Source organism: Oryctolagus cuniculus, chromosome 10 (genome assembly GCF_964237555.1).
Source record: "Oryctolagus cuniculus chromosome 10, mOryCun1.1, whole genome shotgun sequence".
Lineage (NCBI taxonomy): Eukaryota > Metazoa > Chordata > Mammalia > Lagomorpha > Leporidae > Oryctolagus > Oryctolagus cuniculus.
This window is the reverse complement of record NC_091441.1, coordinates 122,618,878-122,638,666: the sequence shown is the minus strand read 5'-3', so window position 1 is coordinate 122,638,666 and position 19,789 is coordinate 122,618,878. Positions and strand designations below refer to the sequence as shown.

Genomic DNA, 19,789 nt, shown 5'->3' with positions numbered 1-19,789 from the left:
CAGACTCATCCACGCCCATGTCTGTGCCAGGAGGCACAGCGAGATGCGGAGCCCCAGGAGCTTAACAACACTGGGGCTCCCACGCCAGGTACAGATACTGCAGCACCACACTGTGTACCATAAATAGGTGCTGTTTTTCTCTGTTAGTTAAAAAGTAATATACACTTAAATTGAGAGGCCAGTATTGTGGTGCAGGGGGCAAATCCATCATCTGCAAGGCCAGCATCCCACGTGGCTGCTGGTTCACGACCCGGCTGCTCCAGTTCCAGTCCAGCTCCCTGCTAGTGCTCCTGGGAAAGCAGCAAAGACGGCCAAGTGCTTGGGCCCCTGCACCCACATGGGAGACCGGAAGAAGCTCCTGGCTCCTGGCTTTGGTCTGGCCCGGCCCCAGCTGTTGTGACCATTTGGGGAGTGAACCTGGGGCTGGAAAATCAGTTGATCTCTCTCCTCCTCTCTGTGTAACTCTGCCTTTCAAATAACCAAATCATGTATGCATGAAAAGCTGAAGTGTGTGCTGGGCTCCAGTGATGACGCCTGCTGTGCGTTCCACGCTGTGTGGCCGCGAGCAGGGAGGTCCCTGTGCTGCTGCCATGGAGTGAGGTCCGGGAGGACAGAGGGGAGCCCTGCCATTTGGGGGTGGGAGGTCCAGTGCTTCCACGGGGAGGAGCTTTAAGCTCAGGCACTCCCGGAGCATGTGCTGGGTGGGCTCTGGCCCAGTGGTTCAAACGCCCACATCCCACACCGCAGGATCCTGCCCTGGCTCCTGACCCGAGCTTCCTGCCAGCGCATACCCTGGAGACAGTGGTGCCTTTCAGATCATTGGGTTCCCCCAGCGCCACCTGTGTGGGAGACCTGGCCTGGGCTCCTGGCTCCCAGCCTCAGCGCCAACCCCGCCTGGCCAGTGTGGGCACTCAGGGAGTGAACCAGCAGATGGGAGCTGCCTCGCTCTCTCTCTGTCACCTCTCTCCTCCCTCTGTCTCTGCCTTCCAAGTACATAATATGTATTCTTAATTTTGTAGAAATCAGAGTGAAAAGATGTTTACTTTGCTACAAAAATTTTTGAAGTTCATGCATGGTTTTTTGTAACATGCATTTTCATAAGCTTTTGTCCATGGGTTTCAGAATTTTTTTTACACCAAAGTAAGCTGCCCACGACCCTCTGGAAACTCCTGGCACGTGCGCCCGGCGTGCAGGCTGGGAGACAGCTGGGGCGGGGGAGGGGAAGCGCCCTGGAGTCGGCATCCCCACCAGGCCCTTGTCTTCCTTTCAGCCTCTCTGCTCTAACTGGGTTTCCAGCAGGAGGACACCTCCAGACGTCTGTGGGGAAAATGGAGTTAAAAGTCCGAGCTTACATTTACGTGAAAAAAATGGAAATTCATGCTCAGTTCTTAAAATATATATATATATATATATGTATATATGAAATACTTGGTTTCCTTGTATTAGGGAGAAGAAACTGCAGCATTTATTTTTACCCACGTAATCTTATGCGCTTGCTCCCAGTTTCCATGACCCTGTTGCCCTTGTATGCAGAAGTGGAGGGTTTTCCGGGAGACTGGAAGGTGCGTCCACTCCTGCAGCCCCTGGTCTGCCCACACCCAGGGGCCCGGGGCCCGAGGAGGGACGTGCCCCCTGCAGAGGGCCAGGCCCGTCTGCCCCCTTGCACGCTCCCGCCCGTGTTCCCACTTGGCGCACACAGCAGCGCGCCCTCTGGTTCTCCTGCTGTCGGAGCCCTGGGAAGAGCCTCAGCTCTCAGCCATGCTCGGGTGTGGCCGAGTGGACGAGCAGCCCCCGGGTGCCTGGGTGTGGCCGAGTGGATGAGCAGCCCCCGGGTGCCTGGGTGTAGCATTGGAGAAAAAGCGCTCGGAGCAGAGGGATGGAAGTGCTGGGATGTTGGGGTGGCCGCGGTTAGGCCGCACCTGATTCTGTTCTAAGAACCAGACTGCTATGTAGGGTCCCTCGTGCTCAGCCCTCATCCAGTTCCCTGGCACCTCTTCTGTGTTTGCTGTGTGTGAGTGTGTGTGCATGTGAGAGTGTGTGCACGTGTGTGAGTCTGAGTGTGTGACTTTGTGTGTCAGAGTAGATGCTTATGTGAGAGTGTGTATGTGAGTATGAGTGTGTGTGTGACCATGTGTGTTAGAGTGTATCCATACACGAGTGTGTGAATGTGAGAGTGTGTATGTGAGTGTGAGGGGGTGTGTGTGTGTGTCAGTGTGTGTGCATCTGTGTGTGGTGTGTATGCGTCTGTGTGACAGTGTGTTAGTGAGTGTATGGGAGTATGAGTGTGTGTGTGTGACTGTGTGTTAGAGTGTATCCATATGTGAGTGTGTGAATATGAGAGTTTGTATGTGAGTGTGAGGGTGTATGTGAGTGTGTGTGTGTCTGTGAATGTGAAAGTGTGTGGACGTGTGTGAGTCTGAGTGTGTGACTTTGTGTGTCAGAGTGGATCCTGATGTGAGAGTGTACATGTGAGTATGTGTGTGTGTGACTGTGTGTGTTAGAGTGTATCCATACGTGAGTGTGTGAATGTGAGAGTGTGTATGTGAGTGTGAGGGTGTATGTGTGTGTATCAGTGTGTGTGCGTCTGTGTGACAGTGTGTTAGTGAGTGTATGGAAGTATATGTGTGTGTGTGACCATATGTGTTAGAGTGTATCCATACGTGAGTGTGTGAATGTGAGAGTGTGAATGTGAGTGTGAGGGTGTATGTGTGTATCAGTGTGTGTGCGTCTGTGTGTGGTATGAGTCTGGTAGTGTGACAGTGTGTTTTATATTGCGTGTATGGGAGTGTGTGTGTGTATGTGTGAGTGTGACTGTGTGTGTCTCATCTTTCAGAAAACAGCACTAAGAAGGGGCTGGATACCGAGGGCCTGGGGACAGCGGATGGGGCCCAAGCCGCCCGAGGCCTCAGCCGGCCCTGGCCTTGGCACAGGTCGCTGCGTCGTGGCCGAGGCTCAGGTCTGCGCCAGCCCTGCCCCGAGTGTTTGGGTGGGCAGAAGGCGAGGACTGCTTCTCCCTTGTCCAGTCCACCTGCAGAGATGCGAGCAGACTCGGTCCCGATCTCACGGACCCTCTCTTCCTTCCCACAGGTTAAGCTCACTCCTCGCTGGACCTGAGACTCCTCCGACCTCGGGAGCTGAGGATGAGGTTCCCATGGGAGCTGCTGGTGCTGCCGTCTCTCGCCTGGTGCCTCGCAGGTAGCGTGTATTCCAAACTCCGCCGTGTAAAGTCGGCACTGCGTCCCCCCTCCCCGGCAAAGGGGGCCTTCCCGGAGGACAGCGGCAACAACCTGCTGACTGCCTGCAGGGCCCCAGCTGGGTGCTGGTGCCTTGCCTGCCTGGCTGGTGCTGTTAGAGTCCTGAGAGTCAGCGTTTGGACTTAGAGTTGATGGTGTCATTCGTGCCAGTGCTCCGTGGCACAGAGAGATTGGGCAGTGACACCGACGGTTCCGTCTGCAGCCCTGGCTAGCTGATGTCTGTGCGTGTGATGTCTCTGTTGGTGGCTCCTGGCTTTTGATGCATTGCTATGAGGTTTAGTACCAGCCAGAACGGCAGGTGACGGGAGGTCTCTCCCACATAGCTGTGGCCCACCATGCCACTGGAGAGGGTTTGCAGAGTGCAGATGGCTGTGTGGTCTCCGTGGTCTGGAAGGCACAGGCCCTGCGCTCGTGTGCAGAGTGAGTGTTGAGTGTCGGGAGTGGAACACAGCTGGGGAGCTGCTGTCCAGGTTGACACGCTGTGTGGGGATTTCGAAAATGAAGGCGGATAACTTCTTTCGTTGTTCACGATGCTGGTCCACGAGTGACCCCTGGATATGTTTGTATTTTTACAACGTGAACGGAAGTGAGTTTGGACGCCCTGCTCCTCTGGCTGGGGTCTTCATTCCTGCCCTGTGCTAAGCCCTGCCCTGTCCTGTGGTCTGAGCAGGGCAGGCCCGGCTCCTGCTCTCAGAGCTCCTGGGGCTCCTGGCAGGCTCTTGGCAGCTGGGATACAATCTGCGATGGCATCGAGGGGTCACCCCCTCCACGCCGGAGGCCCTGCCACGCCTGGGCCCTTCCCCTTGGCCTGTTGCTCCGGCTCTGCGAACCTGAGCAGGGGGAGAGCAGAAGGTCAGACTCCACCCCACCTGCCGTCAGGGTCACTAGCTCACTGCGGCAGACTCATCCTCACTGTGTTTTCCTGCACGTGGGTCATCACTTTGTGCACGTCGCTGTAGCCCAGGTGGCCCCAGTGGAGCCAGTCATGGCCTGACAGCTCGGTGGCTGGGAACAGGCTAGTGCTGCTGAGAGACTGCGGGTCCCTCCCTGGGTTTGGAACCTGTTCCCAGCTCGGGCTGCGCCTCAGCGGCCCTGTCTGCTTTCCCGACCCTCGCGGCTCCAGATCTTCCATTGCGAAGTGGGAGCTCACTGCTCTGAGTTTGGTGACAGCACCCAGGGTGCTGAGCCGACGCCCGGGAGGGGAGGGGCTGAACCGCGCGGGAGCCGGCAGCCCTGTCAGTCACGGTCATGGCTAAGCTGGGGTTTGCCCCCACGCCTGCCCCTGTGGCTTTGGTGTTCTCTCAGCGTTCTGTGGGGAGCGGGGTATTGCCGGTCGTTCCAAGCCTTCTTTGTGAACTGTTTTCCATGACATTGATATTCCCTGCCATATGCCGCCTGCGGTATAGGTGAAGTCAGGCTTTAATTAATGTTTTTGTTTTCTTGCTATTTGTCTTGATTTCATTAATTTGCACAGCACTCGGCCCTCGGAATTCTGAACAGATTTCTGTAGCTGCTCATTCCACTCCTTTTGGGCATCGCCCATAACTTTTCCCTGCTTCCTTCGTCGTGGGTTTCTTGGCAAGCGGTATTTATAGCCGCTATGTTCAGCATGTTCCGTGAACCCCCAGTACGTCGCTCCCACGTAGGACCAAGGGTGCAAGCAGGTCTGCAGGTGGATCCTGCACAGGGGCTCCCGGGGCGGGCCGATCACGTGTGTGTGTGTGTGTGTGTGTTGAGTAGCCATTTACAGCCCCACGCGACCGCTCTTCTCTGTGGACAGACTGGCCAGATGCTAGACCCATCGTCAGAGCAGACAGCAAAAAGCACTCGCAGCGCCGGGACCAGTGGTCCAGCAGCTCCCTTCGTAAAGCATCCGTTTTATTATTTCCACCAGCGAAGACCCCGAATTACAACAGCCCCCACCTAAAGGAGCCAGGAAGCGAGGTGGTGGAACCACGCAGCCGGGCGGGCTGGTGCCTGCGGGAAAGCGACACTGCACCGTGGCTCTCCCGTTTGTGGCCGTTCTGAGTCACAGTCTCCCCAGTCATTCTTTCTTTGCCATCGCCATCTTGCCAGTGACTAAAGTCCTCATCATTTTAGACAAGAAGAGCGGAAGACCTGTGTGAAGCACTCTGCAGGCTCAGCCACGCCCACTCACCCCCCACGGAGGCTTTGCTGCTGGCGACCACAGGGCCCTGGCACGGGCCCTTCCTCGTGCCAGGAGCTTCTGGGTGGCTGCTTTGCGTCTGTGCTGAGTGTCACCTCACTGGTGAGGTTTCTCCTGACTGTGGAAATAATTGAAACAGCAACATTCCCTTCTACCCCTCCACGGCTTAGTGGGTTTTTTTTTCAGAGTTCTTACTGACGTCTCCTAATTATAGTTTCCTTGCTCGCGGGATCGTGTCTTTGCCTGCTGGATTACGCCCTTAATTAGGGTTTCCCTGGGGCAGATACAGCTGTCTTTCCTACTCTCTGCCCAAAACCTGGCATCTGGGAAGTGCCCGGCACCGGTGCCGTTCAGGGAATGTGCGTGGATTGAACAAATGCTGCTTGCTGGGCAGTCGCATCTCCAAGGGCAGCTGTGCCATGGACACAGCGTGCTGCGTGGTCACCTGCACACTAAGCGAGTGAGCCGTGAGCGACACCACCCGTGCACGCTGTCAGAATCAGCGTTAAGTGTCGGAAGTACCAGGTGGGCATCGGGAACCGCACAGCAGATGCTGGTGGGCAGTGCGCCCTCACCTGCTTCAGAATTCACCTCCTCCAGGGAAGAGACTTCCCTCAAACCTGTCTCATGGTGCTCTCTGCAGCCCCGTCCAGCGGGCTGACATCAGCCAATGGGGCGTGGGAATCGTAGGCACGTGTCGGATTTCCCGTGTTCTGCAGAGATCCTTCGGGACTCTCAAGGGGATTGCGTCCCGGTCACCCACGGTGGCTCCTTCTACACCTGTGTTCTTTACCCCTGCCTCCTGGGACACCCTCCCCTCCAAACTGGCTGCACCCAAGTCCTCTGTTCAGGCTCTGCTCTGGGGGGAATCCAAGCTAGGAAGAGGCACACACCCATCAGAAGCTCCGAGGCAGCCTAGGCTTGGTCTTGCCAGCAGTCAAGAGGAAACCAAAGAGCAAGCAGCTTGGACCAAGGCCACTGTGAGCTACCTGCATCTGCAGGTCCCTGTCTGTGTGTGGGGGTGGACCTAGTATATGGGGCTATGAACACATCTGTACATGCACATGTACTGCCGCACACGTGTCTGATATACAGTTACGTCTGTAGTATGCACACATGGCTACACACTTATGTCTGTAATATACAGACACTGCTGCACACTTATGTAATGTACACACTCCTGCACTCACAGCTGTGGTCATGGCTGCACACTTACAGCTAGGTCGTGGGTGCACACTCACAGCTGTAGTCGTGGGTGCACACTCACAGCTGTAGTCATGGCTGAACACTTACAGCTGTGGTCGTGGTGCACACCCTGCTACTGTTGTGTCTGCAGACAGCATTGTGCTCTGCAGCCACGGAGCTTCATTGTTGACCCTTTGCCAACTCCTCAGGCAGCAGCTGGCTGAGCACTTTTGCCTGTGGCATTGATTTTACACCTTGGTGTGAGGAGAGGGTGCAGCAAGTGGTCTTTAGAGACCCTTTCAACTCCAAGAGTCTGCAGTCCTCTCTGCACACAGGTTAGGGAGCTAACCCTGGAGTCCCCTCCAAGCAGCAAGGAGTTTCACACGGATCCCGGCCTCTCCATGTGTGACAGATTCTGTTCACATGGGCAGCATTTGGACGGGGGAGTGGACAGGCTGGTCACATGGGCAGCATTTGGACGGGGGAGTGGACGGGCTGGTCCATGTGTTCCTGCGCAGCAGGAGGCGAGAGGCGTTTGAAACCCTCGCCATCGAGCGCAGACAGATGCTTGGCGCGTTCCTGGCCGATCTGGGTTCAGCAAGGCTAAATTTACTCCCATCTCTGCGGCGCGGTTTACCAGCTTCAGCAGTCATCTGTCTTCGGAACGTGCATGCTCTCCCGACACACGCGTTCTCTTGATTTGCTCAGCTACTGTGGCAGCTGCGGGTGGGGTCGGCGTGGGGGTGGTGAGTGTTCACAGAGAGGGGAGCAGGCACCTCCCGGGTCTGTGGTGGGAAAACACGCAGGCCATCAGCCCAGACCTGAGCCAGCAGGGCAGGGGCGCCCCATCCCCTGCACAAGGAATCCCAGGCTCACTCGTGTTTTGTCGCTGAGATCCACGTGGGCTGTGCGTGGTTCTGTTACTCCCGGGAGTCCAAGCCCACAGTGGGAGCTCCCAGCATTTGTTGACTAATGATAAAACAGGTGAGCACAGTGTCGCCTCGTAATCCCAGGCCCCGCCCTCACATGCTGTCCCTTCCTCCTAATACCCCTGTGTCCCCCCCCATGGGCAGCTACAGCTGCATGCACTCAGGACCCCGAGTCGCGGCTGGAAGAGGAGCTGCCCCGTGCGCCATCGTCAGGGCAGCCACACCTGTGTCCCCCACCGTGGGGGCCGCCTCAGATCTTGCTCAGCCTGACCTACACCATGGTCAGGTGTAGCAGTCCAGGTCCCAGGGCTATTACACTCCACTGCCCAGAACAAACAGGAAAACAGGAAAGATTCCAAGAACTCGCTGTGCGGGACAGATATTAAATCCAGTACTGTCTCTGTTCTTGCTGAAGTCACATTTAATTAAGACCAGGGAGGGAGAGCCGAGTCTGTGTCAGTTTTCATTTAGCTGCCAGGAGGCAGGGTCTCGCAGCGACCTCCTCCTTTATTGTTTGAGAGAGATGGGCTGGCAGCGCACGTCCCATCGAGGGTTCCGGCGGACCCTGCGCTCCCTCGTGGTGCCCGGCTGGAAGAAGCCAGGTGGGAGTTGGATTTAGCCTGAAGAGATCTAGTAACGAAGCTGCAAAACGGCAACTCTGGTGATGAAAATTCCAGGAACGAAGGGGGCAAGCGTACCAGAAAACAATAAATAACAGGCAGACAACTTATTTTCCATATCAGCCTAAGTATTTAAGCCCATTTCACGGTGGGAAGCTAGAAATCCCTAATAAAGATGTTGAAGCAAATAGAGAAAGCGCAGCGAATTCAGATCCCCGGCGGCATGGATACAGAGTAGCAACACGACCCAGAAGTTGTTAGATGCCCAATTGGAGACGTTCCCTGCGGCAGGATCATTAGTGGCTCCATTGGATGAGCTCAGCCAAGGAGCTGCGTGTCTGAGCTGTAAACAGGACGAGAGGTGGTCAGCCACTGAGTCTGGGAGCCATCGAGGGAGATGGGACCGAGCTCAGCTGACCGCCCAGCGAAAGCAGAGGCGTCGGATGCACACCTGGGTGTGCTGAGAGCTGGGCCGTCACCGGCTGCAGACCCACAGCTCAGTTCTAAGCAGAGGAAGCTGCCGTCATGGTGATGATGGTGGTGGTGCTGCCAGTATCAGGTTCTCAGCACAGAGGCTGGGGGCTTCCTCAGCAGGGGGGCTTATGCTGAGCTGGCTGCCTCCTTCCTTCCGTTTGTCACATGACCTCGCCTGAAGGAACGTCTTTGGATAATGAGGACCTGACTTGCTTCAGTTTGTCCGGGGCCGTGCATGCGTGCGTGCGTGTCGTGCTCAGGAGGACGGTCTGTCTTTCTGTGTGGGTTGTCAGTCACTGTTTCCATCACTGTCAGCCAGCCAGGGAGCATCCTACACCCTCATGGAGGCGACAGCCAGGACTTTCAGTGTCTGCCTAGGCCACAGGTACCCGGGCGTGGGGCCCACTGGGGACAGTGGAGGCCTGAGTCCGGGCAGGCTTCTGTGATGGGTGGTGCTCCCAGGAGTCAGCATGTAGAAGCGGATGGGGGTGAAGGATCCATCGGGTCAAAATGCGTTGCCCAGAGAAGACACGCACACTCATCCACAGAAGGTAGACCTGAGAAAGTCCACAGCAACCTTTGACCTTGGGTCTGGACCGCCCCCCGCCCCCAGCCGGGGCTTCCACAGGGACAGTGATGCCGGTCCCAACACGGGCCTGGCCTCGGTGGCTGGCCAGCCTGTGAGGTACCAGGGAGCACTGGATCTCAGTGTGTAGCCATACACCTGCAGCCACAGTGCTGCCTGCTGGGGGTTCTCGGGCTGCACCCTGCTCCTGCAGCCAGGGTCTCTGAGTGTTCACGGGCCCTCCGTGGGACGCTGATGCCGGGGACGGCAGGAGAACCACAGCGTGTGTCTAGAGAGGCAGGTGAGGCCGCCCAGCCCCACTTCTGCCACTCAGAAGCAAGCCACCTGCTCAAGGTGACCCTGATGTCACAGGCGGGTTATGATGTGTGACGTGTGCTGTGCTCCCTCCCTGGTGTGGGGGCTGCCTTTTAGCCCAGCCAGGCTGGCTATCAGAGCTCCGTTCTGCTCCCCTCACAAAAGCTTGGGGAGCGTTTTGAGGTTGTGGAGGTGTCCTGGCTACAGGTGGAACCTCAGTGTCCTTGGCAGCGGCACCTGCTGCCCGTGCCCACAGGTGCGGTGGTGGCCTTGGTCCCTGTGCATGTTATAACACAGTGGGCGCACAAGCTACGGCTCCTGAATAGAACGCTGGTTCCAGGTGTGGCATTGACAGCTGGGAGGTCACTCCCACCTTTGCTCTTCCTAGATGTGAAACCTCGCAAAGGTGAGTCAGGACAGGTGGACAGGGCAGAAGGACAGAAGGAGCAAGAGGAGCATGTCCCTCCTTCGCCTCTGAGAGAGTCCAGGTTCTCCTCTGTCTTCTTAGGTGTGAAATCTGCTATTAGTCGGCGGGCGCAGTTTTCACATCTCGCAAACCCCCTGGTGGCTTCCCGGGTTGCTTTGTGTCTGTGGAGTAATCAGGAACCCGTTCCCGAGAGGGGAAATCATCATTTGTTGTGGAAACGGCTGCGTCAGAGGGAGGGGCTCACCTGTTCACCCCCGGGTGAGAGCTGACTTCCAGGCTCTGCAAAGCAAGCCCGGGCACAGGGCCACAAAGGCGCCCCTGTCAGGACTGAGGCTGTGCCGGGCCACCACATGAAATGTGGCCAGCAGATGCCAACTTCCGGGCCTGGATGAGCTCGCCAGGGCCGCCGTAACAACCAGGCATGGCGGCAGCGTGTTTGATCATGGTTCTTGAGGCCGACAGCACCCGCACGCTGTCAGCAGGCTGCGCTTCACCTGACTCTCAGGTCCCGGTGTGCCGGCTCCTGCTGCTTGTGGTCCACACAGCAAAGCCCATCTCCGCCCTGCCTCCCTGTCCTGTCACCGTCTGCTCTGTGCCCACAGCTCTGCTCTGGGACCTGGAACAGCAAGTGCCATGTTGGCAGTTCTTACACGGACACCGTTGGTTAAATTGGACATCCTAAGTTGGTTTCACCTGTTTCCTTCTGCTTTTGAGAAGTGTGAGCGGTGAAAGATCGAAGACGACTTCACGCCTGGTTCTCCGTTCCTGGTGCCCAGTGCTGCCTTCACAGCTGAGAAGTCCCTCCCGCCTTTGCTGGTCTTCACAGATGTGAAACCCTTGCACATGGACCAGGGGACAGGTGGAGGGGGCAGGGAGCCGCTGCAGAGACCCTCACCCCAGATACAGGGGCCGAGTCGCAGGGCAGGCAGGTGGACCCTCCAGCGTGTGCTTGCAGAGAATCCTGGAACTGGATGTGTGAACACAGTAACAACCTCACGTGCGTTCTGGGGCTTGGATCGCAGGCGTGCGAGCTGCGTCTCAGTAGAAAAAATAAGTAGATCTTCTGAGGAAAAGCCCAGCAGGAGTTTTCCTGTCTCTGGAGAGGGGCGGACTGCTCTCGGCAGTGGGAGTCACCGAGGGCCAGCCTCGAACACGGTGCAGAACCGCCCGCCCCAGCTCTGCTGAGGGACAAGCTCTCTGGTTAGCCCAGAGTCTGCAGATAGGCATTGATGGCAAGAAACCCAGGTTTCCCGGACTCTGCCTCCAGCCGTGTGCATGCACTGCTGTCAACCAGATACCTGCACACTGTGCTGTCAACCAGACACCTGCATACACGCTGCTGTCAAACACCCGCACTGCTGTCAGCCAGACACCTGCACACAGTGCTGTCAGTCAGACACACCCCCCCACACACACACTGCTGTCAACCAGACACTCGCACACTGTATTGTCTGCCAGATACCCACACACAGTGCTGTCAACCAGACACCTGCATACACGCTGCTGTCAAACACCCGCACTGCTGTCAGTCAGATACCTGCACACTGTGCTGTCAGTCAGACACCTGCACACAGTGCTGTCAGACACACACACACTCACTGCTGTCAACCAGACACTCACACACTGTGTTGCCTGCCAGATACCTGCACACTGTGCTGTCAATCAGACACCCGCACACAGTGCTGTCAGCCAGACACCTGCGCACAGTGCTGTCAGACACCCCCCACACTGCTGTCAACCAGACACTCGCACACTGTGTTGTCTGCCAGATACCTGCACACTGTTCTGTCAGCCACACACCAGCTCACACAGTGCTGTCAGTCAGACACCCCCCACACTGCTGTCAACCAGACACTCGCACACTGTGTTGTCTGCCAGATACCTGCACTCTGTGCTATCAGTCAGACACCCACACACAGTGCTGTCAGTCAGACGCTGCGTCCTGCCCCCACTCAGGGGACGGGAACTGAGCAGCAGCCTTGGGAAGGAACGCAGGCAATGGCGTCAGGGTCCTCCCAGGCAGCTGCTCCCCACATTCCTAAGCTGATGATGCCAAAGACAGAAACTGAACCCGATCATGGTGTAGGAGGTGAACTCAGTGTGAGGTCCTTCTTGGCCCCCAGGACCCTGGCCTTGGCTGGAGGCTGTCGAGGTCCTCCTTGGCCCCCAGGACCCTGGCCTTGGCTGGAGGCTGTCGAGGTCCTTCCTTGGCCCCCAGGACCCTGGCCTTGGCTGGAGGCTGTCTCCTGAGTGTGTCAGGAAAGCTGGCGTTGGGCCCAGCCTCTACCTGTACAGCCCAGTCCCCTGGGATGCCCTGTCAGCTCTGCCTCACTGTGCACCCCGAGTCTCCACAGGCTGCGCCAGAGCCCCCCTTCCTTCCGGGCACCCGTGTGTCCCCTGTGCTCATGGGAGAGGACGCTGACTGAACCAGGCCTCGTCTCTTCTTGGTAGGAGCCTTGCTGAGATCATTGACATTCCGTAAACGGGACCGATTGCAGTGTGCGTTCTGATGAGGCATGACCTCACGTAAGGCCAGCAGCACACCAGGATGATGGATTTGTAGGTACATCATAATGGTCACCACCCTCAGTGTCCCTCAGCAAGTGACCCCCCTCCCCCACAGTGTGGCCGCAGTTGGCACTGGCACTACAGTCAAGAACGCTGTGAATGAGAATGGACATCAGTGTTGTCACCACAGGCACCGCCGTGTGAGAACACACTTGTGTTATTAGCTGGTCTCCCCAGTTCCACTATGTGCACGTGCCGTGCGTGGTAAATATGGTTTTATCTGTTTAGGGAGAGAAGAGCATTCTCCGTTATCTTCTAAGTGGGCTTCGCTGGTTTTTGACCATTTTAGTACTTGCTGCAGCTCCAGGTGCTAATCGCTGTTTTCCTGAGTGCAGCCCTGTGTGCCCTGAGCCCCAGGTGACGGGGAAACAGACCTGTGGAGCTCCTGACTGTGTTCCGGCCACTGCTGCCTGCAGCCCTGGGGGGCTCAGCAGCGTGTGTGAGTAAAGGAGGAGCCAACTGCTGTCAGCCCTGGAGACAGTCCCATCAGCTGCTGTGGTCATGTGCTGAGGGCAGGTGCAGAGGTCAAGTGCAGAGGTCAGCCACTGAGGGCAGGTGCAGAGGGCAGGTGCAGAGGTCAGCCACTGAGGACAGGTGTAGAGGTCAGCCACTGAGGGCAGGAGCAGAGGGCAAGTGCTGTGGTGCTGTGTGGGCAGCACACTGAGAGAGGGAGGTTCAGGTGAGGTTGGGGCCAGGGTGAATGCCCTTTGAAGAACAAGTTGATTTGAGAGTTTTCTCAAAGCAGCCTACTGAGGGTGACTGAGGCACGGTGAGTGTCTCTGGGGCACCATGTGGCTGCCCAGGCACGAGTGCTGAGGCCTGGAGCCCTCGTCTGGTATTCACTGCAGTGGGGGCAGGAGTGGCCACTGAGACCCGCAGCCCAGCGCTGAGGGGCTGACCTGGCCTGGCACTGGCGGGCAGTAGCCCCACAGGTGTCTGCAAGCTTGTGTTGTGTGCAGGCAGGGGCGCCGCCGTCACCGTGTGCAGAGATGCTCTGTACCAGCAGGAATCCACCCTTCTGCGATGAGCGTGTGCTTCGGAATAGCGTGTAGTACATCACGCGTGGATGGGACATGGGGAGCAAGTCCACCTGTGAGGACAGACCTCTCATTGGTCCAGCCATCCAGGGCTGTACACGGGCGTAGTTTTAAGGTTTTCTCAGCTTACACAGATGTTGGCAGATACATCTGCCAGGCAACAAACTGAGTGCTTTTCCCACGTTAGTTTTTGTGTTTTTAATGTTACACAGAGGTTCTGTAATTGGGCTCGGGCAGCGTGGGGATGGGGCGGGGTCGGAGTCGTGTGTCTTTCACATTCTATCTGGGACCAGCCCTACCTGAGCTTAGACAGACCTGTGACGCCTTCTTGGAACCCACGTGGTTGGCCTGCACGACTTCAGCACACACACGCAGGGAGCACGGGCGCTCAGTCTCAGCACACGCAGGGAGCACGGGCACTCAGTCTCAGCACACACAGGGAGCACGGGCACTCAGTCTCAGCACACACAGGGAGCACGGGCTCTCAGTCTCAGCACACGCAGGGAGCACGGGCACTCAGTCTCAGCACACGCAGGGAGCACGGGCGCTCAGTCTCAGCACACGCAGGGAGCACGGGTGCTCAGTCTCAGCACACGCAGGGAGCACGGGTGCTCAGTCTCAGCACACACAGGGAGCATGGGCTCTCAGTCTCAGCACACACAGGTGGGGAGCACGGGTGCTCAGTCTCAGCACACGCAGGGAGCACGGGCTCTCAGTCTCAGCACACGCAGGGAGCACGGGTGCTCAGTCTCAGCACACGCAGGGAGCACGGGCGCTCAGTCTCAGCACACGCAGGGAGCACGGGCGCTCAGTCTCAGCACACGCAGGGAGCACGGGCGCTCAGTCTTAGCACTCACAGGGAGCATGGGCACTCAGTCTCAGCACTCACACGCAGGGAGCACGGGCGCTCAGTCTCAGCACACACAGGGAGCACGGGCGCTCAGTCTCAGCACACACAGGGAGCACGGGCGCTCAGTCAGCACACACAGGTGGGGAGCACGGGTGCTCAGTCTCAGCACATGCAGGGAGCACGAGCGCTCAGTCTCAGCACACGCAGGGAGCACGGGCGCTCAGTCTCAGCACACGCAGGGAGCACGGGCGCTCAGTCTCAGCACACGCAGGGAGCACGGGCGCTCAGTCTCAGCACACACACGCAGGGAGCACGGGCGCTCAGTCTCAGCACACGCAGGTGGGGAGCACGGGCGCTCAGTCTCAGCACACACAGGTGGGGAGCACGGGCGCTCAGTCTCAGCACACACAGGGAGCACGGGCGCTCAGTCTCAGCACACACAGGTGGGGAGCACGGGTGCTCAGTCTGTTTGTTTTCTAAACGTCCAGAAACTTCTGGCTTCTGTAGGACAGACAGCATCTCCTGGCCCCTGGTTTCCTCTTGGTGTTTGAGCGGTTGCTGAGTGACTAATGCCAAGGCTAGTGACAGGTACTCAGGGCTGCCAGCATCCTCGCATTCTGCTGTGGTAACATTGTGTCACGTCTTCCTGAAGCACCTGCTATGTAACAGTATCTCCGCTTGGAATCTGTCTCCATCACTATTCAGTCATCCTGGCCTGTAGCTGTTTCGAGATCACTCCTGTGTAGGAGACAAAAAACAAGTCCGTGTGACACTCACCCACTTCCGGGTGAGGGAGCAGCCACGGAGCCTGGCGTCTGTGGCCTCTCGGTGATCGGGCTCTGGCTATCGACTTAAAAGTCCACGCAATGACGAACTTGTGTGTCATGTTGTTGCCTGGCCTGGTGCTTTCAATGAAACACACAGACCATTTTCTGGATGGGTGGCTGAAGGCTCCGCGTGGAGACGACGCAGCCTGTGGACCGTATAACAGTGAAACCATGTGGTCCAGCCCTACTGGGACTCAACATCCAATCAGCCTACAGCAAGCTAACGTTTAAGTGGGAATTTTATCTGGCCTGCGAATTTTGTTATTAATGTCCCAGTAGCCCTTGGCAAAAAAAAAAAAAAAAAAGATGGTCTGCACCCCTGTATCTGTAAGAACGTTGCACCAGAGATACCTGGGTACATCCGGGTCCCTCAGGAGGAGGGCACCAGGGCTGGGTGAATAACTAACTCCAGCTCTGCCCATGACTAGAAGTAGCTGCTAACATCAGTCATTTCTAACATGGAGCTGTATATCCTGTGTCATCACCACCATCACGCAGTCACACACGTGTTTCCCGTGAGGCCGCTGAGCTCCCAGCCGTTTCTCTTGTGTTCCTGTAAAGTCACGGAATCCAGTAAATATCGCTGCCTTGCAGAAATCGCACTGTTTTTACACAAATAGGTGCTTTTAGACTGTCTCATTACCCGTCAGATACAGTAACTTCAAGACCTTGAATTGTTTGGGTGTGACACGCATATTGAGGCACTTGGAAATCTACAGGTGTACATTAAGATCAGTTTCGCAGTAGGAGATTATTTTGGGAACACTGAGTATCACGTTGCTTACGTGGTCTGAGGGTCCTACTGGAATTTGATTGGAGAGCCGTATTTCCTCAGAACAATATCGAATACGGTTCCTGAGAAACTGTTTGCTTTTGACAATCTGGGATGTTACTGATTTGGACCAGCAGGGCCAGTTAATACAAGGAGCACACTTAGCCGTTGAGTCCAGGAAAACGTGTGGATTCTTTGCTTTCCATAAATAGGTCATCTAGTAGAGAATCATTGGATCTGGAATAGTTGGCTGACCCTTACTTGATAAGATGGATAATGGCAGGTTCTTCACTCAGAAGAAACGGGGAGGGGGGAGGGGAGTATGTGTGTGCGCTGCTGTTTAATTGTGTGTTTGCATTTGCAGCAGACTTTATGATATTTATTTAACATTTGAAAGACAGGTGTGGCAGGCACATTGTGCGGTGGATTCCACCTCTGCTTGGGTCACCTGTATCCTGGGAGTGCCTGGGAGGGATCCCCAGCTCCACTTCCAGCCCAGCTCCCTGCTAATGTGCCTGGGAGGCAGCAGGTGATGGCTCAGTGCCTGGGTCCCTGCCACCCACGTGGGAGGCACTGATGGAGCTCCTGGCTCCCTGCTTCGGCCTGGCCCAGTCATGGACGCTGTAGCCTGGTGGGGAGTGAGCCAGCTGAAGGAAGATCTCTCTCTCTCTCTCTGTCTCTCTCGGTCTCTCTCTGCCTTTGAATAAGTAAAGATGTTGTAAGTAACAGGTAGATATAATAGAAATTTCCTGTTTCTTACTCCTGACCCCAGTCGATTGGTGGAGACCATTGAGATTGGCTCGTGCTCGGAGAAGTTGGAGCCTGAAGCCGGCTTTGCCAGGCCACGGCTGCAATGCTGCCTCCCGTATTGGAGTGCTGGCGACTCCATTTCCAGTCCAGCTTCCTGCTGCTGCTCCAGGAAAGGCAGTGGGAGATGACTAAAGCAGATGTTCCCTGCCCCCCACGTGGGAGGCCCACGTGGAGCTCCTGGCTCCTGGCTTTGACCTGGCCCAGTTCTGCCTTTGGTGGCTGTTTGGGCGGTGAGTCAGCAGATGGAAGATCTCTCCCACTCACAGTCTCTCCCTCTCTCTCACTCTTCCTTGCAAATAAATAAACCTAAAAGAGGAAGTTACTAAGTTTGGTCATAGCTTTTTTAAGAAGGACTATCAGGCTGGTCCCAGTCCCATCTCTCCTGGAGCGTGGGGTCCTTCCTGATAGTGACAGTGTGTGCTCTGTGAATGTCCCAAGGTTTGGTTGTGTATTTTAATTTATTCCTTCAGCACACTGGCCCGTATTACAGTTTACAGTGAACCCAGTACATTCTTTCTCATAGAAGATGCCGGTGACTTCTGCGTGAGGAGAGTGGTTTGGGCCCAGGGGCTCTGTCAGCAGCCCCACATGGGTCTCTGGCATCACTGTGAGTCCTGGACAGATTCCACGGGTTCTGACCATGACTCGAGCCGGCTCCGTGGGAGAGTTACAGAGCCGAAGACTGAACAGCAAGAAGAGCAGCCAGAGGTCTCCGGCCCCCTGCTTCCCACCTGACACTGCGGCAGGGCCCGCGTCCCTGTGTGGGTCTGCAGGGGTGTCGGGCTCTGGGGGGCTGGGGCGTGCAGTGCTGCTCGTGGAGGAGGAAGTCCCTGGCGGCTTGGTCAGCTGACCCCGGGAGAGGCTTGGACTGCCCGCCCCGTTGTCCTGTGATTCCTGTCCCTGGGCAGCCCCTGTGCTGTCCTCATGCAGTCGACAGAGCGTGGTCTCCCATGAGACCCTGTCGTCCAGAGGGACATCCTGTGATCACCAGGACATTCACGGGCGGCACGGCACTAACCCTCTGAGAAGCAGGGGAAGCCGCAGGCCTGTGTGCGATGCCGCCCATCCCAGCGTCCAAACCTTGTGTGTAAAATCAGGCGCCACAGGGTCGCCTTTACCCGAAGGCACTGCCGAAAGCAGCAGGACACGGCGCTCCTGCTCGCGGCCAGCTTCTCGGTGACGTTGATCCTCCCGCATCTTGACTGTGGTCCGGATCCGATGGTGAAAACAGACCCCACAGCCATCTGGATTTCCGTATTTTCTTGGAGAGAAGCAGGTGAGAGTCGCGTGCTGGGTGGACGCAGCTCCTGCAACATGGAAGCTCGTGGTAACGGTGTACCCAGCCGCTTGCGGGAGTCCACCGGGTTGGCAGTGATGCTGGCTGCCCCCCTCCGTCCTGCGGGTTCCGTGATCGCCAGGCCAGCCTGTAGGTCTGATTCTAGTCCAGTGAACGCTTGTGCTAAGTGCACCTCAGAGATGGCATTGTGAACTCACGCTGACGTGGCTCCTTGGTGGATTACTCAGTGTGCCCGTGGGCCCTGTGTCCGGACTCATGGAAGGAGAGTGGAAACCTCCCTGGCTGCACCCTCCAGGCAGGGCACCCCTGATGTGCGCACTTGCTGATGCAGCTCACTGAGCAGACGCCTCGAGCCAGGGGTCCAGGCCCATGGAGGTCATTGGGGACAGCGTTCTCTGTACAGCCACAGCACCCTGAGCGCCTGCTCTCGCCTGATCTCAGAAGCTGGGCAGGGTCGGGCCTGGTTAGTCCCAGTGGGGAGAGGGCACTCGCAGCAGCCCTGGGCAGCCTCTTCCTTCCCGCAGCACCGGGAGGCAGCCAAGGTTCTCCCGGCCTCCCCAGTTCAGCACTGGGCACGCAGGGGCTACAGTGGACATGGGGTGCACTCAGCGCTCTGCTGGACGCGTAGGGAGAACCACGTCGCTGGGCTGCAGACTCCGCGTGAGGTCCGTGCAGTCGTGTGGTGTGGCCCAGCCCCGGCCAGCGCAGGCAGGACTCCAGATACCAGCACTCTGCAGCAGGTGCTGCTTACGTTGACAGCGCTGCGTGGCCTGGGAATGGTGCTGTCAACATCCGGAGGTTCCCCAGCCCTGCCACGGGCTCCACGGGCTCCACAGGCTCCACAGGCTCCAAGACCTAACACCCCAGACCTCCACGGGAGCAAGGGCCTCAAAGACACCAGAGGGCTGGCGCCGTGGCTCAATGGGCTAATCCTCCACCTAGCGGCACCGGCACACCGGGTTCTAGTCCTGGTCGGGGCACCGGATTCTGCCCCGGTTGCCCCTCTTCCAGGCCAGCTCTCTGCTGTGGCCCGGGAAGGCAGTGGAGGATGGCCCAAGTGCTTGGGCCCTGCACCCGCATGGGAGACCAGGAGAAGCACCTGGCTCCTGCCTTTGGATCAGCGCAGTGCACCGGCTGCAGTGCGCCAGCCGTGGCGGCCACTGGAGGGTGAACCAATGGCAAAAGGAAGACCTTCCTCTCTGTCTCTCTCTCTCTCTCACTATCCACTCTGCCTGTAAAAAAAAAAAAAAAAAGACACCCAGAGGAGATGCCGAGTGTCTGTGCCCATGGGCGGCTCATGACTCACGGTTTCCATCCACACCCGGTGCTCTCACCCTCCTCTGCATCTGCTGGCGGCGCCCAGCTGTTCCCAGAGAGGTGCCGGAGAGTCAGCAGCCATAAAAAGCAGCCCCTGAGAAGCCATGTGTGTGCCCGGGAAGGCGCCAGGTCAGGGAGGGCAAGCCACCTGCCACCCCCAGGGCAGGGTGCGCGGAGGTCAGGGGCGGGAGTGAGGGGGCTGGACTTCCCCCCGGAAGGGCGGTGGGAGCCCTGCCCTCGGTGCAGCCACTCTGCCTGCCACGTGCTTGTGAGGGGAGATGCCTTGAGTGCCGTGTGTGACAGGCGCCTGATTGGCTCTCCGTTTCCCTCCTCTGCTCACTGCTTAGGGAGCTCTCTGTGTCCATCGCTTTCTGA

The 19,789-nt window shown here is 57.5% G+C and overlaps 1 protein-coding gene across 7 annotated transcripts in view; it reads left to right on the top strand.

The window, feature by feature from the left end:
- CNTN4 (contactin 4) overlaps positions 1-19,789 on the top strand; it is a 734,964-nt gene that overhangs the window by 345,803 nt on the left and 369,372 nt on the right. For all 7 annotated transcript variants that reach the window (XM_051831896.2, XM_051831894.2, XM_051831892.2 and 4 more), the window contains one exon: positions 3,088-3,195. In XM_051831896.2, coding sequence (XP_051687856.2) covers positions 3,141-3,195 — 55 coding nt within the window. In that variant the 5' untranslated portion in view covers positions 3,088-3,140. The remainder of the gene's footprint in view (positions 1-3,087; positions 3,196-19,789) is intronic.